This window comes from Trichosurus vulpecula, chromosome 3 (genome assembly GCF_011100635.1).
Source record: "Trichosurus vulpecula isolate mTriVul1 chromosome 3, mTriVul1.pri, whole genome shotgun sequence".
In the NCBI taxonomy this organism is placed as follows: domain Eukaryota; kingdom Metazoa; phylum Chordata; class Mammalia; order Diprotodontia; family Phalangeridae; genus Trichosurus; species Trichosurus vulpecula.
The window spans coordinates 54,543,741-54,555,713 of NC_050575.1; the positions used below are offsets into that span (position 1 = coordinate 54,543,741).

The following is an 11,973-nucleotide window of genomic DNA, read 5'->3' on the forward strand; positions in this document are numbered from 1 at the left end:
AATTCATCTCCAATAAATGGGACATTAAAATAATAACTAGGAATTATTCTGCCCAATCATATGCCCATAAATTTGACTTTAGGGAAATGGATGAATACTTACAAAAATACAAATTGCCCAGGTTAACACAAGAGGAAATAAAACACCTAAATAACCCCATCTCAGAAAAAGAAATTGAGCAAGCCATCAAGAAACTCCTTAGGAAAAAATCTCCAGGGACAGATGGTTTTACAGGTGAATTCTATCAAACATTTAAAGAACAATTAACTCTCAGACTTTATATTTTTGAAAATAGGCAAAGAAGGAGTCCTACCAAATTCTTTCTATGACACAAATAGGGTACTGATACCGAAACTAGGAAGAATCAAAATAGAGAAAAAAAATTATACACCAGTTTCCCTAATGAGTATTAATGAAAAAATTATAAATAAAATACTAGCAAAAAGATTGCAGTAACTTATCATAAGAATGATACAGTATGACCAGGTAGGATCTATTCTAAGAATGCAAGGCTGGTTCAATACTAGAAAAAACTATCAGCATAACTGATAATATCAAAATAAAACTAGCAGAAACCATATGATTATCTCGATAGATGCAGAAAAAGCTATTGACAAAATACAACACCCATTCTTATTAAAAACACTGGAAAGCATAAAAGTAAATGGAGTCTTCCTTAAAATTATAAATAACAAATACCTAAAAATATCAGCATGCATTATATGTAATGGTGATAAGGTAGATGCTTTCCCAGTAAGATCAGCAGTGAAAGAAGGATGTCCATTATAAGCCCTATTATTCGATTTGGTACTAGAAATGTTAGCTTTAGCAATAACAGAAGACAAAGAAATTGCAGGAATTAGAATAGGAAAAAAAGAAACTAAATTGTCCCTTTTTGCAGATGATATGATGATTTACTTAGAGAATCTTAGAGAGATAATAAACAATTTTGGGAAAGTTGCAGAATACAAAATAAACTCATGTAAATCTTTGGCATTCCTACACATTACTAACAAAGCCCAACAGCAGGACATTGAAAGAGAACATCCATTTAAAGTTACTGTAGATACTATAAACTATTTGGGAGTCTACCTGCCAAGACAAATCAAGGCCTATATGAACATAATTACAAAACACTTTTCACACAAATATAGTCAGATCTAAATAAATGGAAAAATATCAGTTGCTCATGCTTCGGCTGAGCTAATATAATAAAAATGACAATTTTACCTAAATTAATCTATCTATTCAGTGACATACCAATTGAATTACCAAAAAATTATTTTACAAATCTGGATAAAATAATAACAAAATTCATCTGGAAGAACAAGAGGTCTAGAATATCTATGGTATTAATGAAAAGAAATGCTAGAGAAGGTGGCCTAGTCATACCAGATATTAAACTGTACTATAGAGCAGCAGTCATCAAAACTACCCAGTACTGGCTAATCAACAGAATTGTAGATCATTGGAATAGGATAGGAACACAAGGTGGAGAAGTCAACGACTATAGTGATGTACTCTTTGATAAACCCAAAGAGGCCAGCTTCTTGGCTAAGAATTCACTATTTCACAAAAACTGCTGGGAAAATTGGAAAATGGTAGGGCAGAAACTGGGCATAGTTCAATACCTTACACCACACACCAAAATAAAGTGAAAATGGGTTCATGATTTAGGAATAAAGGCTGAAACTATAAGCAATTTGGAAGAGCAAGGAATAGTTTACCTATCAGATTTATGGAAAAGAAAAGAATTCATGACCCAACAAGAGATAGAGAGCAATACAAAATGCAAAATGGATAATTTCGATTATGTTAAATTGAAATGTTTTTGTACAAAAAAAGCCAATGCAACAAAGATTTTGAGGGAAGCAGAAAATTGGGAGAAAATCGTTACAACTAGTGTCACTGATAAAAGCCTCTTCCAAAATATGCAGGGAACTGAACCAAATACATAGGAATACAAGTCATTCCCCAATTGAGAAATGGTCAAAGGATATGAACAAGCAGTTTTCAAAGGAAGAAATTAAAGATTTCTATAGGCATATGAAAAAATGCTCTAAATCACTACTGATTAGAGAAATGCAAATCAAAACAACTCTTAGATACCATATCTCTCCTGTCACATTGGTTAAAATAACAAAACAGGAAAATGATAAATGCTGGAGAGGATGTGGGAAAATTGGAACATTGTTACATTGCTGGTGGAGTTGTGAACTGATCCAGCCATTTTGGAGAGCAGTTTGGAACTATGCCCAAAGGGCTATAGATATGTTCATACCCTTTGACCCAGCAATACCACTTCTAGGGTTGTATCCCAAAGAGATCACACAAGTGGGAAAAGGACCCATATGTACAAAAATATTTATAGCGGCTCTTTCTGTGGTAGCTAAGAGTTGGAAATCAAAGGGATGTGCATCAATTGGGGAATGGCTGAATAAGCTATGGCATATGCAGGTAATGGAATACTATTGTGGTATAAGAAATGGGGATGATACGGACTGCATAACAACCTGGAAAAACCTACACAACATAATGCTGAGTGAGTGGAGCAGAGCCAGGAGAAGATTGTATACAACAACAGATATATGGATTCTGTGAGGACTAACCCAGACAGACTTTGCTCTTCTCAACAACACAATGTGCAAAGATAACTCCAAAGGTCTCACAATGGAGCATGCTATCTACATCCACAGAAAGAACTATGAAGTATGAATGCAGATAGAGGCACACTTCATGCTCACCTTTTTCTCCCCCTTTGTTTCTCTCTTTTGTATTTGTTTTTGGGTTGTGTTTTTTTTTTGGTTCTGTTTCTTCTTTCTCATGATTCATTCCATTGGTCATAATTCTTCTCCATGACTTGACTAGTGTATAAATTAATTCAATGCCAAGTTATACGTGGAAGTTATATGGGATTCCATGCCATCTTGGGGAGGAAGGTGGGGAGGGAGGGAAGAAAATCTGGAACTCAAAATTTTGTAGAACCGTGTATTGCAAACTAAAAATTAAAAAAAAAAAAGAAAAAGTATACATATCCTTTGACTATGTAATACAACTTCTAGGGCTGTATCCCAAAGAGATCACACAAGGGAGAAAGGGACCCGTATGTACAAAAGTATTTACAGCAGCTCTTTTCACGGTGGCAAAGAGTTGGAAATCAAGGGGATGCCCATCAATTGGGGAATGGCTACACAAGTTGTGGTATATGAATGTAATGGAATACTATTGTGGTATAAGAAATGGGGAAGATATAGACTTCACAATAACCTGGGAAGACTTACATGATATGATGCTGAGTGAGGGGAGCAGAACCAGGAGAACATTATACACAGGTAGAGACATATTGCTTCTTGGATGACTAACTTTCATACTCAGCAATATGAGGTTCAATGACAGCACCAAAGGATTCATGGTGGAAAGAGCTATCTACATCCAGAGAAAGAACTATGGAGTTTGAATGCAGAGTGAAGCAAACTATTTGCTCTCTCTTTTTTTTTCTCTTCTTTGTTGGTTTTGTTTCTTCTTTCTCATGATCCATTCCATTGGTCATAACTCTTCTTTACAACTTGACTATTGTGTAAATAAGTTCAATAAGAAGATATATGTAAGAACATATATCAGATTCCATGCTGTCTTGGGGGTTGGGGGGGAGGGGAGGGAGGGGAAGAACACTTGGAACTCAAAAACATGTGGAACTGAGTGTTGTAACCAAATATAAAAAAAATCTTAAAAAAACAGCAAAAAATATTTTGTACTTGAGTTTTTTTTTTTTTCCATTTGTATGATCTCTTTGAGATACAGCCCTAGAAGTGCTATTGCAGAGTCAAAGGGTATGCACATTTTAATAGCCCTTTGGGCATAATTGCAAATTTCTCTCCACAATGGTTGGATCAATTCACAACTTCATCAACAATACATTAGTGTTCCAATTTTCCCACATCTTCTCCAGCATTCATCATTTTTCTGTTTTTTTTTATGTTAGCCAATCTGACAGGTGTGATGTGGTACCTCAGAGTTGTTTTGATTTGCATTTCTTTAATCAATAGTGATTTAAAGCATTTTTTCATATGACTATAGATATCTTTAATTTCTCCCTCTGATAACTGCCTTTAACAGTCTTTTACGGACTTAATTATCACCTCACACATGAACCAGAGCTGGCTTTTGCAGATCCAACTAAATCCTTGACTATCTCCATTGATGCCAACATAGAATGTTCAGGGTTATTTTATTTTAGGAAAGTTATGACCATAAGACTCTATTGATTTTGTCAATAAATTGATTATTGACAGCAAATCTCATTATCCCATCCATCAACTGGAGTTCTTATTTTTGAAGTGGGCTGCTGCTAATAAGTTGCATAATTAGGTAAATGGGCTTCAATTCTAATTATGGTAGGGAACTGATCCCCTGATAAGCATTAAACTATATACTGCAAGATAGACCTGAATGGTGGTGGGGGCCGCCTATGAGTACCACATGCATTATTGACCAAGAAAGACAGTCCTATATAGATTCAGATGCCCTATCCCCAGGAGCTTTGGGTAATCCTGACAATAAGGGACAGAGTTCGTTTCCAACACGTGTAGGGTAGACATTGTGTGTGTGTAGAAATATATATATATATATGTGTGTGTGTGTGTGTGTGTGTGTGTGTGTGTGTGTATTTCTTTGATTGTTGTCTCCCCAATAGACTGTGAGTTCCTTGAAAACAAAGACTTTTGACACTTTTTGTATCCCCAGTGCTTAGCACAGTGCCTGGCATATAACACCTGCTTAATAAATATTAGTTGACTGATTGCTTGATTAACTGATAGAGCCATAAACATCTGAGGACATAGCTGACAGCCTGGGACATCTGCCAGAAACTTTCCATCAGTGAAAATAAATGCATTATTGGATGAATTCCCTGTCCCTAATTGCTTATTGACAAGTATCAATAAGCGAAAGTGTAAGATAAAGATTTATGAAAAGTAATACCGAAGAAGAAGGGCTACAATACATGATGACTCAGATTTAACTTGTAGACATTTTAATGTTGAGGGAATGGAAGAAATTGAAGCTAAGAAATAAGTTGTTACACTGAACCACATTTGAGGCATTTGAGGACATCAGAGATCTATTGTTCTATACCTATGGAAGTCTCCTAATAATTTTAGACACTTGATTAAAGATAAAATAGCTTGTTCTGAATGTGTTTTCTTGGCCTAGTACATCAACATATGTGTGTGTGTGTGTGTGTGTATACACACACACACACACACACACACACACACACATATATATATATATATATATATATATATATATATATATATATATATATATATCTCCATATGAAGTACAAGAACTGTTTTACCTACTTTGGGGCACTTAGAGTTTTCTAAAGAAGAATCAAACTAATTAATGATGCTAAGAACAATGCATCTCTATTTGGCATGTTTAACCTCACACAAAAGAACACTTTGTATATTAAATTAAGGGACCCATGGACACAGGTCGGGGAGGGAAGAAGAAGCAACTATATTTAAGGATCATAGTCACCATAGCAATAAAACTTATGTCCAAAGGTGCAGGATATTACACACGTATATACACACATGCACACATGTATGTATTATGAATATGTATGTGTGTATATGTGTGTTTATACATATATATGTATATACATATACATATATATATATGCATACATATTCTCTGGATCTCAGTCATTTCTGTATAAAATAAGGAGCTTGGACTAGATGATTCCTAATGTCACTTGCCACTCTAAATTGATGATACTATTTTGACAGGGAAGATGAATCAACTACACTCATTTCTTGATCACCCATCAACTTGCTACTTGAATTACCACCATAATTACTTTATCAATCCATGTTATAATGTTTTTCTGATTGATAAAATTGCACTTTCTAATTAATTAGTTAGTTGGATTGAACCATTGCTCCAATTCATTAAATATTGCTTATTAGACTAGAGAAGCCACTTTTCCCAATAGTACTTACTCATATCCCAATATTACATGCCTTCATTTACTCTGACTAAATGTATACTGAACTTACTCATGTAAAATTTATTGACAAAGGGAAAATAGTAAAATAGATATAAAAATTTATTTCCATAATTTCTATTTTGAAAAAGACCATAACCGTAGTCATTTCCAACCCCCATTACAACAACACATGACTTTTAGTATACTTTGACTACTCAATTTACTCTAGATACTGATTAAATCTACCAAGAGTTCTCTTCTTGAGGATCCTTATTCATATTTCCTTATGAATACTCATTCATATTTCTCCCTAAGAGGTTAATTCAGCAGAATGAAACATACTTTTTTTTACTTTATTTTTCATGAGTTTTTTTTTTCTGTTTTCTTTCACTTTATGACTATTATGGAAATGTTTTGCATGACTAAACATGAATAACCTATATCAAATTGCTTGCCTTCTCAAAGAAGGAAATTTAAGGGAGGGGGAAAGGACAGGAATTTAGAACTCAAACTTTTAATAATGAATGTTAAAAATTGTTTCTTACATAAACTGGAGAAAAGGTGTTGGGGAGTGATTTGGGCAGTTCAGGCTCTCTGCCATCTTGGCTCTGACAAGACAGGCACATTCTTTGGCAAGGTCCCTATTGCTAAAGTGTGGGAGACAGAAACATTTCCCCATGATGAATTGACTATGCTCATAGTCAATCAAGTATATGAAATAGATATGAAAAAAGAGATTATTCAATCTTTCAAGTAGTGAGTTGTGTTTATCCTGTTTTCTTTGTCCTTTCTGTCTTGATGGAAATAGTCTTTCCCAAATACAATGTGAGCTGCCAATTACTCAGTTATAATTCATAGAATTATCTTGATTATATTTCTTTAAAACATATGTAACACTGGTTTTCACAAAAAGGAAGTTTTCCCTTACATTCTCTGCGCTCTTTGGATTTCTCTTCCAGAGTCTCACAGAACAAAGGTAATAATGGCTAATAATGTACATGGTACTTTAAAGTTTATGTAACACTTTATCTGATCCTTACAATAACTCTGTAAAGCAGGTATTTTCATTATCCCCATTTTAAAATAAGGAAACTGAGGCTGAGAGATGTGAAGTAACTTGCTCAGCTTATAACTCTTTGTGGCAGTATTCAAATTCAAGTCTTCCTTACTCCCAAGTTTAGCAATCTACTCACTATGCCAAAACACATATTTTTCTTGATTTAGTAAGGAAAAATCCTGAGCAAGAAAATTTCAACTGTCACTTTCAATTGACCTCTCCAAACTACTCCATTGGCTCTTATGATACAATGACCTCAATGTCTCTCATTTTTAATCTCTACCTGCCTGCTACTTACGTACATCTCTCCCATCTTAAAAAACAAACCAAAAAAAAAAAACCAACAAAGAATCCAATCACTTAGACTCTATAATCCCTTCTAGCGATTTCCTTATCTCTTTCTTCCCCTTCTCCACTTTTAGATAAAATTCTTCAAAAAGCCCTGTTCATAAGTTGCTTCCACTTTTACTATAATTCTCTTCTAAATACTCTGTATACTGCCTTTCAATCTCATTATTCGACCAAAATACCCTCTCTGAAGGGACCAATGAACACTTAATTGCCAACTATAATATCCTTTTCTCAACTCTCATTGTTCGCAACCACTCATGTGAGACTGATGGTCACTTTTTGTTTGTTTGTTTGTTTGTTTTTTGGTAAGGCAATTGGGGTTAAGTGACTTGCCCAAGGTCACAGCTAGTATATGGGTAAATGTCTGAGGCTGGATTTGAACTCAGGCCCTCCTGACTACAGGGCCGGTGCTCTACTTGCTGTGCCACCTAGCTACCCCTGTTGGTCACTTTTTACTGTACAATGTCTCTTAAGTCCATTTTTATGACACTGCTTTCTCCTCAGTCTCCTTTTCTGGATCTTCATTCTTGTCATGGATCCTAGCTATGGGTGTCGCCCAAGACTCTCTCCTGGTTCCATTTGCACATCTCTGTCTGCTTTTTGGTCCTCACAAATTGGCCATCCCATGGGTATCTCAAAATCGATTTGTTCCAAATAAAATGTATTATCATTTCCTCAATACCCTCCCCTTATCCTCAATACTTTAAAGAGCACCCTCAGCCTCCTAGTTACCTCAGTACCCCTACTGATTCTCAATTCTATTTCTCCCCACACCTTCAAATCAGTTTGCAAATTTACCATTTCTACTTTAATAACTTACCTCAAATACATCATCTTCTGTCCACTTGCATAGCCATCACCATTGTACAGGCCTTCATCAACTGTCTCCTGTTGTAATCACCTTCTAATTAGCGTCCCTTCCTCACATCTTCACCACTGCAATCCATACTCCACTCCATACAATTGCCAAAGTGATTTCTCTAATGAATAGATCTGACCACATTTGCTCCCCACTCAGATTTTAGTGATGTCCTGTTATTTCCAAGGTAAAATCACAATATTCTATGTGGATTTTAAGGTTCTATGTGACCTGATTTCTTTCTGCCTTTATGGTCTTCTCACATTTTACAGCCCACCCTTCTCTCTGCAAACCATAAATACTGATATTGTTGGCTTGTTCACACATAACACTTATTTTATGGCTCCTTGACTTTTCACTGGCTATCTCCTATGCTAAGAATGTTCTCTCTATTCATCTCAGCCTGGAATTCCTGGTTCAAGACTAAACTCAAACAGTAATCTCTGTGGAAGGACTTTTTCTGTCCAATTAGTCACTTGATCCTTCCTTCCCAAGTTTTCATTCCTGCTACTCTGTATGTACCTTTTATGTACTGATTCCTTTACAGGTCATATTGTCCACCAGAACATATAGATACTGGGGAGAGGCTGAGGAAGTTTCTAGAAATAAATAGAGTCTGTTGAAGGAGAGGGAAAAGTGGGTCCAGAAAAAAAAGCTGAAAAGGGGGAAGGTAATAAGTATGCCTACTCACCAGCTCATCATTCAGCAATTCTATTGTTATACTTGCTGAATTCACTCATGAATCCTTGATCTTCATTGTCACTCTGCCATTATCTCCCTTATTTCTCCTTCCTCAGTCCCTCTCAGTCTTTATATCAGAAACTCTTAACTTGTGTGTGTGTGTGGGTGTGTGTGTGTGTGTCTGTGTCTGTGTCTGTGTCTGTGTCTGTGTCTGTGCGTGCAATAGATCCATTTGGGAGTTGGGTAAAACTTATGAAGTTCAAAATAATGTTGCTTTCCTCTTTCTCTATTTTTAATCTAAATATTTTAAACATTTTTTATTCCAAACATAGCAAAATGATCATTTCCATATACATTGTGGAACAGAAAGAAGAGAATTATACCTGAAACTGTGAATCACTATTATGTAGAGGTTATTTTTAAAAAATCTAAAAAATCCAACTTAAAATTTTCCTCTTTATACTTATACTTTATTTATTTTAACATTAATTTTTAAAGTTTTGGGATTTCAAATTCTCTTCCTCCTTTCAGCCCTCTCCCCATAGAGAAGACAATCAATATGATATCAATTATAGATGTGAATCATGCAAAACATATTTCCTTATTAACTATGCTGCAAAAAAATAAAGAAAAAAGAAAGCAAGAAAAAAAATATTCTTTGATCTTCATTCAGAATACATCAGTTCTCTCTCTGAATGTTGGTAGTATTTTTCATCTTGAGTCCTCTGGGATTGTCTTAGATCATTGTATTAATTAGAGTAGCTAAGTCTTTCACAATTGATCATAGTTACAATATTGTTAACACTGTATACAATGTTCTCCTGCTTCTGCTCAGCACACATTGCATCAGTTCATATAAATCTTCTGAGGTTTTTTGTGAAACAAACAGCTTATCATTTCTTATTTCACAATAGTATTCTTTCACAATCACACATCACAACTTGTTCAGCTATTCCCCAATTGATGGGCATCCTCTCAATTCTGAATTATTTGCCACTACTATGAATATTGCTTTTGTACTTACAGGTCCTTTTCCATTTTTACTCATCTCTTTGAGATACAGACCTAGTAGTAACATTGCTCGGTCAAAGGGTAGGCACACTTCAATAAACCTTTGGCATAGTTCCACATTGTTCTCCAGAATGGTCAGATCAGTTCACACCTCTGTCAATGGCGCATTAGTATCCTTGTTTTTCTAAATTCTTTCCATTTTCCTTTTTTGTTATGTTCGGAAATCTGATAGGTGTAAGGTACTACCTCAGAGTAGTTTTAATGTGGATTTCTCTAGTTACTAGTGATTTTAAAACTTTTTTTCATTTAACAATGGATAATTTTTATTTCTTCTTCTGAAAACTACCTACTTATATGCTTTGCCCATTGATCAATTGGGGAATGCCTTTATATTAGGAAGGCAGAATTTATGATTTCAAAGAGAATCTCATATGTGCCTAAAAGGTCCGGAACCGCAGGATATAAGGAATTCTGTAGGCAGAAGGCAGGAGAACTAAAGCATGTATTTACACTCCACAATAACAAGCCCACAAACCAGCGTCCCCATTTTGATATTTTCATCAAAAGCTTCCAGGGCCAATAAGTCCACCTTACAAGAGTAACCAGGAGGCCACAGAGAAGCGAGATGGTATAAGGCAAAATCGTATACATGCTTCCCCTCTACAGTAAGAAGATTACCCACTAGCGTCTAGTCAGCTCTGCTACTGGCAGCTCAGCTTCGGCTGTAGGTGTCTCTGGCTCCAACCGGAAAAGGAAAGGAGGATCTTCAAGCTGTCCTCTCCCCTCTTATAGAGTTTTTGACATCATCAAGTGCCGCCTGAACGACCAGGGCCGATTGGTTCTTGACTTGGCCCTTCCCCCTAGCGTAGACCACGTTAACACACTTCCGCTCAGCCAGCCCCACGACTCATCACACAGGAAGCTCTGGTCCTGCCCCGGAAGAGCAAGCCCCAGCGTCCAGGGAAGCTCAACGAGGCAAGTTGAGTCATTCAAAGAAAACAAAGTCCATTCTGGCTACAGCCTTTTATTTTTATAAATTTGATTTAGTTTCCTATGTATTTAAGAAATGAGATTTTTGCTCCTCCTCCTTCTCCTCCTCCACCTCCTCCTTCTCCTTTTTCTTCTCCTCCTCTTCCTCACCATCATCACCATCATCTTCCTCCTCCTCCTCCTTCTCCTGCTCCTGCTCCTGCCACTGCAGCTTCTCCCCCCATTCACTTGGAGCAGACCATCCTGGTGCCTCTTTTGTGAAGCGGCGGCTGAGGAGACCGCGGGACTTGCCATGGCCGACAAAAGGCCAAAGGAAGGAGTCAAGACTGAAAACAATGACCACATTAATTTGGAGGTGGCAGGGCAAGATGGTTCAGTGGTGCAATTTAAGATTAAGAGGCACACACCACTTAGTAAACTAATGAAAGCCTATTGTGAAAGACAGGGTTTGTCAATGAGGCAGATCAGATTCCAATTTGATGGGCAACCAATTAAAGAAACAGACACACCTGCACAGTTGGAAATGGAGGATGAAGATACAATTGATGTATTCCAGCAGCAGACAGGAGGCGCTTACTAAAAAGAATCTACAACTCTTCTCCAGAACTGTGCTCCCAAGGAAAACAATACATTCACAATTAGAAACCAAGATTTGGTTAATCCACATCCTGACTACTGCAGCATAGTTTTCTCTCTTCTTTGATTCCCTTCCCCTGTTCCTTTTTTGTACAAAAAGTAACTGGTGTATGTGCACAGGCATAATGCATATTTTTTTTAACTAAATGGCTGATGGTGTATTTTGATCAACATCAAATGGAGATGGGGAGGGGAAAAAACAAACTGGTTCTGTGAAAATACCCCTTTTTTCCATTAGTGGCATGCTCTTTCAACTTTTATCTTTATATTCTAGTAAGTTATTTTGCTCTCACTGTTTAACAAAGACAACAACAACAAAAAAAAACCCACAAAAAAATCCTTGCATACCTTGTTTGATTGGATAATTTCAATGTTTTTCTTTTATCATTGTAA

At 36.2% G+C, this 11,973-nt stretch overlaps 1 protein-coding gene across 1 annotated transcript; it reads left to right on the top strand.

The window, feature by feature from the left end:
* Window positions 1–11,062: 11,062 nt before the first annotated feature.
* On the top strand, window positions 11,063–11,563 carry LOC118843881 (small ubiquitin-related modifier 2-like; the record flags this gene model as incomplete). Its single annotated transcript, XM_036751668.1, has 1 exon — window positions 11,063–11,563. A coding segment is annotated over one exon (462 nt), but the record flags the coding sequence as incomplete, so codon positions are not given.
* Between the last annotated feature and the right edge of the window lie 410 nt (window positions 11,564–11,973).